At 41.5% G+C, this 13787-nt stretch overlaps 1 protein-coding gene across 1 annotated transcript in view; it reads right to left on the bottom strand.

The window, feature by feature from the left end:
• LOC143291597 (sodium/potassium-transporting ATPase subunit alpha-like) overlaps positions 1-13597 on the bottom strand; it is a 42183-nt gene extending 28586 nt beyond the window's left edge. Inside the window, exons 1-3 of the mRNA XM_076601540.1 lie at positions 13214-13597; positions 3020-3196; positions 1168-1371 (exon numbers count right to left, since the gene is read on the bottom strand). Coding sequence (XP_076457655.1) covers positions 1168-1371; positions 3020-3196; positions 13214-13237 — 405 coding nt within the window. The 5' untranslated portion in view covers positions 13238-13597. The remainder of the gene's footprint in view (positions 1-1167; positions 1372-3019; positions 3197-13213) is intronic.
• Between the last annotated feature and the right edge of the window lie 190 nt (positions 13598-13787).

Raw genomic sequence — 13787 nt, 5'->3', positions numbered from 1 at the left:
AAGAGGGGAAGATGGCATGTGGGGAGGAAAAAGGAGATGTAGGTAGAGAAGAAAAGAAGAACGTACACAGCTCAAGGTGCTTTACATGAAAAAGACAAAACCAAAACAAAAAGAAAAAACACAAACCACTCCTAACCACTCTTTCTCTCACTGCTCATGATCATCACACACGCAAGGTCATAAGTGAGCTCGCACCGAGTCCCAGGCACGAGTCTGTGTTGCAGAAGCTGGAAACCAAGAGCACCTAAAAGACAGGTTTTGAAAAGCTGAGTTTTTAGTAAAGAGTGAAAGACAGAAACAAGAGTCAGAAGAACCCATGTGGCATCAATGGTTGTTCAAGATACGAAAAGCAGCAAAGAGTAAAGATCGTTCACCATACATTCTTGTAATGACACAGAGAAATTTTCAGAAGGTAACAGTCAGAGGAAGAGCTGAGAGTTCTCATGGGAGAGAATTTTCAGAAGGTAAAAGTCAGAGGAAGAGCGGAGAGTTCTCATGGGAGTGTGAACACTGATGAGGTCAGAACAACAGGTTGACCCAGTGGAATGGAAAGACAAGAGACGTGCAACTCTGTATTTAATTCTCACCTCAAATGACAGTCCTTGTCCTTCACAAAAGACCAAGCAGTAAATGAAATTCCCTTTGCAGAGGAGTTACACCAAAGCCAAACAAGAGAGGCAAGGCCTTCAAGACTCACTTGTGATAAATTAAGTCCCCTAGCATTAATTACAGAGTAATTTCCCTTTTTTACTATCTGCACCAAAACGTTTGCAAAATAAATAAAAATTCCATGCTTAGCAAAAGAAGTTCCTGTTTGAACAAAAAATGATAATAATGAAGACTTAAAAAAATATAAATATAACAGTAAATGCAGTTTGCATATAATTAGGCTTCTTTTTTCTTAATTTTTTGGTGCCCATCCCAGAGGTGCAATGTCGTTTTAAACAAGATGACTGGAAAGAACTGAATTTTTCCTACTTTTATGCCAAATTTGGTGTCAACTGACAAAGCATTTGCAGAGTAAATGTCAGTGTTAAAGTTTACCACAGACACACAGACAACCGAACACCGGGTTAAAACACAGACTCACTTTGTTTACACAAGCGAGTCAAAAACAAAAACAAAAACAAAAATAAAAATAAAAAGCTAACCAAAAAACCAACTCACGTTATCACCCGGAGGGTCCTCGTAGGCGGAGGTCTGGATACTGTAGGCGATGAAGCAGAGGATAGCACCAATCCACAGCAGGAGAGAGAAACCGCCGAACAGCTGCTTGCAGAACTTCACCCACTCGGGCGTCGTCTTTGGCGGAGTCAGCTCGTTGGGCCCATCTCTTAGAAGGACCTCCTTCGCCCTCTCCGGTGTCAGACCCTGCAGCGACATACATACGATACCTTTTTTGAGTATAACATAACCTTTTTTGAGTAAAACGCCACCTTTCTGAATGAAATATAACCTTTCCGAGTGAAACACAACCTTTCTGAAGGAAAAACAATCTTTCTGAGTAAAACGCAACCTTTCTGAATGAAACGCCACCTTTCTGAGTGAAACACATCTTTTCTAAATGAAACACAACCTTTCTGAAGGAAACACAACCTTTATGAATGAAATGAAACACAAACTTTCTAAACATTTTCTGAACGAAACAAAACCTTTCTCCAGCTTCTGAATGAAACACACCCTTTCTGAGTGAAACACAACCTTTCTAATTGAGAGCAAAATCTTTCTCAATAAAACAAAATCTTTTTAAACGATTCAAAACCTTTCTGAATAAAACATAACCTTTCTGAATGACTCTCTGAATGAAATACAAACTGTCTGAATGAAACAAAACCTTTCTGAATCAAACAAAATCTTTCAGCGCACCAAACAAAATAGACTAAACATTTCTCAGCACCTTGCAGCGCACAAAATGGAACCTTTCAACACAGAACAAAATCTTTCAGCACAAAACAAAAACATTTCATGATGAAATACCATCCTTCAGAACACAACAAAACCTGGTCACTAACAAGCATCTTCATTCAGTGTGCTAGAGATAAAACTTATTATTTACTAATCTAGTTTTGTTGTTGAAATCTTCATTAGTTTCAAAGAAATGGCATTTTGGCTTTTTATTTTATTTTTAAGTCGATCACTACTGCCATTTGTCTGTTCACTGAACAAAACAAAACAAAACCCCAGCTGTTTGAAAGCCCTTACCCTGATAACAACTGAACGAAAACATCACGCACACAAACCAAATTATAAATTATCACCACAGAACAGGAAATGTGGACTGCTAGCACTGGGACTGCTACAGATGAATGTGGGTATGTCCAGTGTATGAGGGACAGGGAACGACACAAACTATGCAAGGGATTAATGCCACTAAAATGGTGCAGACGATGGAACAGAAAACACAAAAACGACAATGGAAGTGGGAATGACACAAACAAATGCATGGGATTAATGCCACTAAAACGGTGCAGATGATGGAACAGAAAACACAAAAACGACAATGGAACTGTGAACAATACAAACAAATGCATGGGATTAATGCCACTAAAATGGTGCAGACGTTGGGACAGAAAAAAACAACAACACAAAAATGACAAGGGAACTGGGAACGACACAAACAATGCATGGGATTAATGCCACTAAAATAGTGCAGACGTCGGGACAGATAAAAACCACAAAAATGACAATGGAACTGGGAATGACACAAACAAATGCATGGGACTAATGTCACTAAAATGGTGCAGACGCTGTGACAGAAAACCCCCCCACAAAAACGACAATGGAACTGGGAATGACACAAACAAATGCAAGGGATTAATGCCACTAAAATGGTGCAGACGTTGGGACAGACAGAAACCCCCCCCCCCCCCCCCCACAAAAACGACAATGGAACTGGGAATGACACAAACAAATGCAAATTATGCATGGGACTAATGTCACGAAAATGGTGCAGACACTGGGACAGAATATATATATATATATATATATATATAAATACAAAACGGAGAGTGTGACTCACGGAGTTGGGATCTGTACCCAGGCGGTCGTACAGCTCCTCAATGGGGATCTTGTGTTCGTCCATCTCCAACTCCTGTTTGAGGTCATCCAAATCCTCCTTCCCCTTCTTCTTCTTCTTTTTCTTCTTGTCTGTGCCCGGGGTGACCGCATAGCGGTAACTCTCCTGGCGGGGCCCACTCTGCACAACAAACAAACACACAGTGTTAACTCTGTCAAAGTGCGCAACACACGAACAGGGTTCAAGCACAAGCAGGTCTGTACATATGTTGACTTGGGAGATGGGAAAAATCTCCACCCTTTACCCACCAGGCGCCGTTACCAAGATTTGAACCTGGGACCCTCAGATTGAAAGTCCAATGCTTTAGCCCCTCGGCTGTTGTGCTCATCTTACGTTAACTTAAAGGAGGGAGAAAACTGTCCTTACTTTACGTTAACTTAAAGGAGAAAACTGTCCTAAGAAAACTGTCCTTACTTAACGTTAACTTAACGTTAACTTAACGGGACAAAACTTGCCTTACTTTAAACTTAAAGAAGGGAGAAAACTTTCCTTACTTTACGTTAAAGGAGAAAACTGTCCTAAGAAAACTGTCCTTACTTTACGTTAACTTAAAGGGACAAAACTTGCCTTACTTTAAACTTAAAGAAGGGAGAAAACTTTCCTTACTTTAGGTTAAAGGAGGGAGAAAACTTTCCATACCTTACTTTAACTTAAATGAGGAAGAAAACTTCCTTGCTTTACATTAAAGGAGGAAGAAAACTTTCCTTACTTTACGTTAAAGGAGGGACAAAACTGTCCTTACTTTACGCTGCGACAAACACTTCGCTAAAGTACAGACCATACAGCACTTCATTTTCATGGTAAAAAACAAAACAACAACAACAACAAAAAACCCCAAAAACCACCGTTATGTTATCTGAACACCCCAGCGCAGAATCCAGAAGGTCTGCCAATTAACACATGGCTGTTAACAGTGTTAAATCGTGATGTAAATGTTGTACATGTGGGTACATTGACTGATTTAGTACACGGTGTAAACAGTTGTGATGTAAATGTTGTACATGTGGGAACATTGCCCGTGTGAAAGGGAAGGGGATGGATCAGGATCATCCAAACCCCTCATGCCCCCCCCCCCATCCCTTTCACCCAACAACTGAAAAACACCTGATGCTAATCTAGGGCTGTGAAACGGTTACCAACACAAACAAATAATAAAACCGGCAGTATATAATTCTGAATCATCCACTATACACTGCTTCAGTGACAGGTGACACATCACTGAAGCCTGCCCGCCTCAAATTGAACCCCCGGTGTGTCATGGTGATATCATGACTGTAAAAAAAGCAATGATCATAATGTGGCAACAGCAGCTGTTTATAATTATTAATATTATCAAAAGCACTTAATTCTAACATCTCGAAAGTCTGTACATCATCTGAAGTACAGGACTGACAGCCAGAAAAAAAAATTCCAACTGTTGCCATGCAATTCAGAACTCCTTTTTTTTCACCTTATGTTTATTAAATCACACACACACAAATTCTGAACATTTTTTTCCACCTTATTTATCTTTCTTCCACACACACACACACACACACACACACACTGGCAATGGAATGGAAGTGAAGTGCTTTCACTTTCATGTTTCGTGCAGACGAGAGAAACAGAAACAGGAGGCAACAGATGGTTTCAATACTGCCAACGTCAGTCCATGACCCACAGCAGTGTGCAGCTTGCCTATCCCACCGACAGGTTTCACGTCATCTTTATGAGACAGAGCATGTGCTTCTGCACATGTGGGTGTGGGTGGGGGTGTTGGGGATAAGGCAGGAGAGGCATATATGTCATTACTTATGAGCGCTGTCACACTATGTTTTTCAAAACAGCATTTGTATTGATTTTGTATCTTAGCGAATTTTAAATTACATTCCAGTACCTTCTTTGTTAACACGCATATTGTTGCACTCAGAGGCGCACAGTAAGCAATATGGACTCATGGAGATATACATCATCACGAAAGAACATAAAGAACAAGACAAAAGTCAAAAGGCAAACGACCCACAAAGATGACTGTCCTACGACATGGACAGAAGGCTAAAGATCACAGCCTTTCACGGTCATCAGGGCAGTGGTTTCAAATCCAGTGTACAGGGCTGGGCATTGGAAGGTGAGGCCCAATCCTCTCTTCCATGGTTTTAACTCAGTACGGCCAGTCCTCTCTTCTCCTCTACACAGACCCCTCGGATGTCCAGTGGGTGTCTGAGTGACCCAACCTTTAGCTTCCATCATCAGCATTGTGGTATTCTTTGTCAACATTCACATCTTCAGTATAAGAGCCTTCCGCTTGCAATATTTTGATGATGGTAATTGGGGTGAAACGCTATCAACGTCGTCTCTTTCGCTGTTCGTATGGAGAGAGTTAACCTTTCACACCCAAAGTCAAGTACCCGTTCACACCCGAGTGGAGAGAACTTGGGGAGAAAAAATGGAGTAAAGCGCCTCTCCCAAGAAGTGAAAAACACAACACCACGTCAAAACGGAAACTCAAAAGCTGATCATCAGTGAACACTGAATCATGTCTATGGCGCCTCTCCCAAGAACACAACACCACGTCAAAACGGAAACTCAAAAGCTGATCATCAGTGAACACTGAATCATGTCTATGGCGCCTCTCCCAAGAACACAACAACATGTCAAAATGGAAACTCAAAAGCTGATCATCAGTGAACACTGAATCATGTCTATGACGCCTCTCCCAAGAACACAACATGTCAAAATGGAAACTCAAAAGCTGATCATCAGTGAACACTGCATCAGGTCTATTGTCTTACCAGCTCACAGCAGCTCCTACAAAAGAGGTTTTGACGAGGTAAACTTCTTTGTGGGCTGCAACTCCCACGTTCACTCGTATATACACGAGTGGGCTTTTACGTGTATGACCGTTTTTACCCCGCCATGTAGGCAGCCATACTCTACTTTCAGGGGTGTGCATGCTGGGTTTGTACTTGTTTCCATAACCCACCGAACGCTGACATGGATTACAGGATTTTTAACGTGTGAATTTGATCTTCTGCTTGCGTATACACACAAAGGGGGTTCAGGCACTAGCAGGTCTGCACATATGTTGACCTGGGAGATTGGAAAAAACTCCACCCTTTACCCACCAGGCGCCATCACCGAGATTCGAACCCGGGACCCTCAGATTGAAAGTCCAACGCTTTAACAATTCGGCTATTGTGCCCGTCTGATGAGGTAAACAAACAGGCAACATCAGCAACCTTGCTATAAATCACCTAAGGAATGAAGACCATTCCCAACAGGATGACACTGCCACTGACACTAACACTGTGTACATTAATCAAACTTATGTCAGTCGTCTTCTCCCTGATGAGTGAATCAGTTAGCATCTCATGCATTATGTTTTTGGTGTGTTACGACAACATCCAAATGCTGATACTGTACAGATAATTTGTATTTCCTTTTATCACAACAGATTTCTGTGTGAAATTCGGGCTCCTCTCCCCAGGGAGAGCGCGTCGCTACACTACAGTGCCACCCATTTTTTTGGTATTTTTTCCTGCGTGCAGTTTTATTTGTTTTTCCTATCAAAGTGGATTTTTCTACAGAATTTTGCCAGGAACAACCCTTTTGTTGCCGTGGGTTCTTTTACATGCGCTAAGTGCATGCTGCACACGGGACCTTGGTTTATCGTCTCATCCGAATGACTAGCCTCCAGACCACCACTCAAGGTCTAGTGGAGGGGGAGAAAATATCGGCGGCTGAGCAGTGATTCAAACCTGCGCGCTCAGAGATTGTTAGACCTAGAGGATGTAATGCAATTCTTTTTTCGCACCAGGATCACTTCTGACAAGCTGTTATTTCCACAGGCCTCCATATAGTGATATACTGTCCCTTTAACAAAGCAATAATTAACATCACACCGTAACAGGTGAGACACAAACTACCCCTCCCTCCCACCCCCTCCAACATGTATATATCCTATCTCATTAAAAATTGGACCACTGCACTGATTTTTCAATTTCCCTTTCAAATTCTAAATTCAAATATTGGAGACATCTACTGATTTAGTCTTTAAACTATAATTAAAAGTTCTATTGTAGTAAAGTAGCTTTTCTTCCTTTTTTTTTTTTTTTTTTTTTTTTAATGTACAAGATTCCAGCACAGCGGTTGTTTCAGAGAGCAACTCAAGTTCAACGTAGACAACCTAGCCACAAATCAACAGGAAGAGGGGGCAACTCCAAACAACAGGCTGACACTGACAGTACTTCACTAACAGTAACTCTGTCAATGTCACTGTGGACATAAATCATTCAACATACATCCTACACTTCATACAAATCAGACTGACTATTCAGCAGTTCCCGATCAAAAAAGCCAGAGCAGCTAGCTACTCCAAACCCAAGGTGACCTTCTCATAACACTGGTCAGTTCTGTCCGGTGTTACATTTTCATCAGCATTCATTGAAAGTCGACCTTCACTGCCCTTGCTCAGAGTGACAGATCTATCTATTTGACCATCTGTGGTCAAGATACATGAACGTTATTACATGAATTATCAGCTGGCTCAATGCTTTCCTCAAAGTCCACAGCAAAATATCCCGAAGGTAACCAGGAAAATGGAAGGTAAAGCCAAAGATCACACTTATTACAGGTCTGTAACTATGGAATTCTTCAGGGTTCAAAACTATAATACAGAAAAGGACTATACAAACTGTACTTTTTAAAGGGCACATTCCATTTCCACTGTACACAGCAAAACTCGACACCTTCCACCGCTGACATATATTTTACCAAATTTCACATGATCATCATGATGAAAATATCAACACTCTAAATACCATGCCACTTTCAAATGTCAGCAATTATTCCGGCTGAGCTAGAACATATATTCTAATAAATATTCTTTGAATATAGATGCATACTGAATAAATGCTAGCAGTCACACATTCTAGTTCTAATTAGTATGAATACTGTTCACATAAATCTAAACTTTTTTCTTTTTTTTTAACAGATCTCTAAATACAGCACTATACATAGTACAAGCATGCACATACACTCTCTCTCTCTCTCTCACTGATGGAATCAAAGCTTTGTTTTTTTCTGGATCACATACTTTCTAATAAAGTGTTAAAAAAAATTAACTGCTTTTCATTCTCCAGATTTGATTCAATGTGTACACAAGTACTTAAAGTTAAACATGCATACGTGTACACATGAATGTGTGTGTGTATGCGCTTGCACACACATGCACAAGTGGGGTGGGAGGTGGGGGTGTTGGTAAAATCATGAGATCGAAAAATATAACTTATATGAAACAATGTATTGATCAATCTTCATGTTTCTGCTTTCAATCTTGGACTTTTACAACCTGTTTCACCAAAAAGGACTCTGACTCTGAAACCCATATTTATGGTGACTATCAACAATCTACACCTACCAAGAGTTTGCTCCCTTCTATAAAAACAATTATTAAAAAAACAAAAACAAACAAAAAAACTTAAGTCCTGAGCTTTTACTTATAAATGATCAGCCACTGAACTGGTTGTGAAAGTCTAGAGTATCATCAGGGCTGGAAATACCCAGCCGTTTTGACTGTCCAAGACGACTGAACCTTCTGCAAGTTTTGGCGGGCAAGTGGACACGTATACATGTTTATTTGGAACGTATACTTTCTCCACTTGTTCTGTGAGCAACCACTCTGTGACTGTGTCAGTGGAAGGGAGACTACACATGGACTGGGCAAGACGGGTCGTCTTTTCACTGTTAGCCGCGCGAAATTTGGCCAAGCAGAGCAAACCGATAGGCCTAGTTTGCATCAGTTTGACGATGGGCGCAATAGCCGAGTGGTTAAAGCGTTGGACTGTCAATCTGAGGGTCCCGGGTTCGAATCACGGTGACTGCGCCTGGTGGGTAAAGGGTGGAGATTTTTACTATCTCCCAGGTCAACATATGTGCAGACCTGCTAGTGCCTGAACCCCCTTCGTGTGTTTTTGCAAGCAGAAGATCGAATACGCACGTTAAAGATCCTGTAATCCATGTCAACGTTCGGTGGGTTATGGAAACAAGAACATACCCAGCATGCACACCCCCGAAAACAGAGTATGGCTGCCTTCATGGCGGAGTAAAAAATGGTCATACATGTAAGCCCACTCGTGTGCATACGAGTGAACGCAGAAGAAGAAGAAGAAGAAGCATCAGTTTGACATGGTACAGTATATGACACCTAACAGTCAGCTTCATCAGTGCAGACTTTGACTGACTGATTGATATGGATACTTACACAGCACCTATCCTCGGTCGGAGACCAAGCTCTAAGCACTTTACAAACACAGGGTCATTTACACAACAGGCTGCTGACCTGGGTAGAGCCGACTGACGGCTGCCATTGGGCGCTCATCATTTGTTTCCTGTGTCATTCAATGAGACTTCAGGCATGCACACTACATACTTAGACAAACTTGTAATATTTAACATTTTACTTGTATGACCGTTTTGTTTATTTACCCCGCCATGTAGACTTAATTACGCATCTTTCTCCACTGAGACATGGTGTGTCCTGTGAATAAAACAAGTTCACACCTGTAGAAATCTATCTGATTTTAAACTATCAGTTGTATTTGTATTTCATTTTATCACAACAGATTTTTCTGTGTGAAATTCGGGCTGCTCTCCCCAGGGACAGTGCTTCGTTACACTACAGCGCCACCCCCCCCTTTTTTTTTTTTCCTGCATCCAGTTTTATTTGTTTTTCCTATCGAAGTGGATTCTTTTATGTGCGCTAAGTGCATGCTGCACACAGGACCTCGGTTTATCATCTCATCTGAATGACTAGTGTCCAGACCACCAATCAAGGTCTAGTGGAGTGGGAGAAAACATTGGTGGCTGAGCCGTGATTCGAACCAGCACGCTCAGATTCTCTCACTTCCTAGGCGGACACGTTTCCTCTGCACCATCACTCCACATACCAACTGTGTGACTGTTTCTTCTTAACACTGTTTTGTTGTTGGTTACAAAGCAATTACAGTGATTTCCTGCAATGCATTACTACTTTTATAATGATTCATGCTACTGGGTTTTCACTGCTCTACTGGTATAGATAATAGAATTACTGACCATCTTTACTAGGGAGGGAGAACACACTTGGGATCACCAGCACAGTAACAAGAGTTTTTTCTTTTTTTGTGTTTAAAAAATATATATCAACTTATTACCAGGTCAACCTAAAAATCATCTGGGAATTCCTAGCCCTGCTTTGTGCGCTGAATGTCAATTTCCAGGAGCAATGTGGCCATTTTATTTGAGCAGCACGGCCGCCCAACAAAAATTTACCAGAAACGGAGATTGCAACAGTTCCTCTTCTCTGGTCTTCCCATCATGTGACCGCTGGCATAATGGTTCTGTTGTGTGGTAACTCTGTGTGTGTATGTGTGGTTTGTGTGTATTTTATAAACAGGGATGAATACACTAGCACTGTTGTTGTCATGCTATTGTGATCTAAAGTAGAAGGTCATAGTGTGTGTGTGTGTGTGTGTGTGTGTGTGTGTGTGTGTGTGCGCGCGCGCGCGCGCTGTGGTGTGTGTGTGTGGTGTGTGTGTGTGTGTGTGTGTGTGTGTGTGTGAGTGTGTGTGTGGTGTGTGTGTGTGTGTGTGTTTGTGGGGTGTGGGGTGTGGTGTGTGTGTGTGTGTGTGTGTGTGTGTGCTGCGCGCGCGTGTGTATACATGTGTGTGTATATGTGCGTGCGTGCGTGTGTGTGTGTGTGCGCGTGCGCACACGCACATGCTTTGTGTATTGGAATAGAACACATGTTGCCTTATTATCATTATGCGAATGTGAAACACACACAATGAGAAAAATGGATGAGAGGGTTGGTGGGATAGATATTTCATACATGTGTACAATCTTCAGTCCTAACATTTTATCTTGTCAATAGTAATATGTATACATTGAGATTTCTGATTTTCATATCTCTGTGTGTGCTGTGTGCATGCATGAGCATGCAAGTCTATTGTAAAATTGTGCATATAAGCATACATAATCTGTGTGTGCATGTGTGTGTGCGTGCGCGTGTGTGTGCATGACTGAATGAACAACGAATTGCATGTAATAATGATATATTTCCCATGTCCAAACACAACTGATGGAATGTCAAATATATACTCTGTGAGAAACTCGCGACATTCAAAACCAATTTATGCAGTTTGATATTAGTAATGTCATTAGTGACTACTGCGACCTTGGAGAATTAAAGTAAAAGAAATACATCATTATCTTATTCCAGAGCTTAGCCATTTTGAATGCATTCATTTTTTGTTTGGCTTCCAATAATTCTGGCTCTATCAGTTTATGCACCAAGTGTACAACACTGTACTCTTGACTTTCCCTCTACAGCTGAAGTGTGGAACGGAACACCGGCACGGGCAAGTCATGAAAAGTTAATAAACCTAAAAGGTTCATGTATACACCTCACAATGTTATTGGATAGTGCTAGACACATGCAACAGCTAAGCAGTTAACTTAAAGCATTCAACTTTCAATTTGAGGGTCTTGGGGTGTTTTGATAATTTACAAAAGAACTAATATAATCATTACATTTGATAATTTACAAGTGGACTGGCCTCCTTTTCGTGATATTTTGATAATCTACAATCTGCACACACCCTGTGTACCAATGACACAAGGTGACACACTGAGTTCTGAGTTACACACCCACTCTAGCTGCAGCTCTAGATGTGGCACAGAGCGGTTTGGGTTGGTTTGTGAAGGTCGCATGTGCCAGGATAAACCATGCCCTAGTTTGCTACACATAGATAAACACAACCAATTGTTTTGCTATCATCTTATTAACCAGGAAAAAAAAGAAGTGGCAGTAAAATTATGGAAATAAACTGTATAAAACCTGCATCTCAGCTGTTAATCGGTTGCTCTGTGCATGTGCATATAAGTGTGTGTGTGTGTGTGTGTGTGTGTGTGTGTGTGTGTGTGTGTGTGTGTGTGTGTGTGTGTGTGTGTGTCTGTCTGCATGTTTGTGTGTAAGTCTAAGCATGGTTGAGTATGAGGAAGGGGAATGAGTACGGGCGTGGTTTAAAAAAAAAAAAAATCAATAACTGAATTAATAAATAACACCTACAGTTCCTGCCTGTAGTGTGTGGCTATATATATCTGAGTCAGGACACAATGAATCATGTTTCTCCAGATCTTGGGCTGATCAAGGACAAAATATGTGTCACCATATTTATCATAATACAATTACAGAAAACAAAAATTCCTGGGCAGCATTTTAACAGTTCCTGTTTCCAAACACTAATTTAGTAATCTTATAGAGCAATAAAAATGTCACCCATGAACATAATTTTACATTATTTTAATCGAATGCTAAGTTGGTAGCAGCCAAAAATAGCAATAACATCCTGCTGCCAAACAACACAAATTTGATATCGAGTTTATGTTGGTAAACTAAGCTGATGTCAGAGTACAAAAACTAATGCTTTTCTACTGTGCTTCACTCTGATAGCACTTGACTATCGTCGTTCATGCTTCAGGTATGTGCAATGCAGAATATTTAGGAACTGCTACTTCAGTCATGAAAACGAATATTGTATCTACACAGAGGGTTAAAACAAGAAGAAATCATTTTGTGCAATATAAGAGGGGATATTTCTGATATTGTATGCACTCCTAACGGCTTGGGTGAGTTTCAAATCAACGAGATTATATTTCATAGTGGTTGACCTCTAACGACCTTTCTTCCAAAAACTCGGATTTGGTTTGGGCTGCGAGCTTCGTCGAGCGGCCGACTCGCTGTAATGAATATTCATGAGTATTCGCACTGCGATTTGAACGCGTCTTTCCGTCGATTCAATTTTAAACGGGCTGATACTCATTCACACAATGATACAGAATGCGGAAAAGGAACCAGTTTAATGAAACAATGAATGAATCTTTCACGGATAAAAAGTCCATTCTTCCACAATTCAACGGGTTATTTCCGTGTTGGAACGCCATTTTGAAAGCATGCATTCCCAGTTACAACATTCCCCCGATTCAACCACCATCACTCGCTGACACGACCTTCAGGGACACAGGCCCCACCGGACCTACGATAAAGCGACAGATTATACTATCTTGAAGCACGATAAATGGAGGAGAGGGGAGAAAAGTAAATAACACGCCACTCACCGGTTTCCCTGCTCTTGACGCCATGGTGAACGAGCCCTGTCTGCGGACTGTAGAGTAAGGTAGAAGTGTACGGAAAACTGGCTGTCAATCAAATGACGTCACTAGTAAAATTCCTCTGCTTTTATTACGAAATCTTCACAGCGGAGCACCAATCGGCCACAACCGAAATTATTTCTCTCCACGATTTGTGGGATGAAGCAATATCGGGTTGTTGCAGTATGTGGTGCGTGAGGAGAAAAAGACCTAAAACCTGCGTCACTGAGAGTGCAAAGGACGCTCAGGGGTCACAGAGTGGTCACGTGATCAACCCCGAACACACACACTCACATACACACACACAATATGGCGTTGTAGGCCGGCCCGGCGACCACGACAGAAGTGGTAACCGCCTCGATTTCTCCGGCTGTTAAATAGCGACAGGAAGTGACGCTGTTCGGGGGTGATTTAAAGGCAGCGTTGTGACCTTGTATGTGCTGACTGTGGCCTCACCTGTGGGAAACCAGCTTTCCTCACTTCTCTTTACCTTCACCTAACGGGATCGGCGATGAAATATCGTCTGCTGTCGGTGCTGTCG

The sequence above is a fragment of the Babylonia areolata genome, chromosome 17 (assembly GCF_041734735.1).
Source record: "Babylonia areolata isolate BAREFJ2019XMU chromosome 17, ASM4173473v1, whole genome shotgun sequence".
In the NCBI taxonomy this organism is placed as follows: domain Eukaryota; kingdom Metazoa; phylum Mollusca; class Gastropoda; order Neogastropoda; family Buccinidae; genus Babylonia; species Babylonia areolata.
This window is presented reverse-complemented; position numbering and strand designations above follow the sequence as displayed.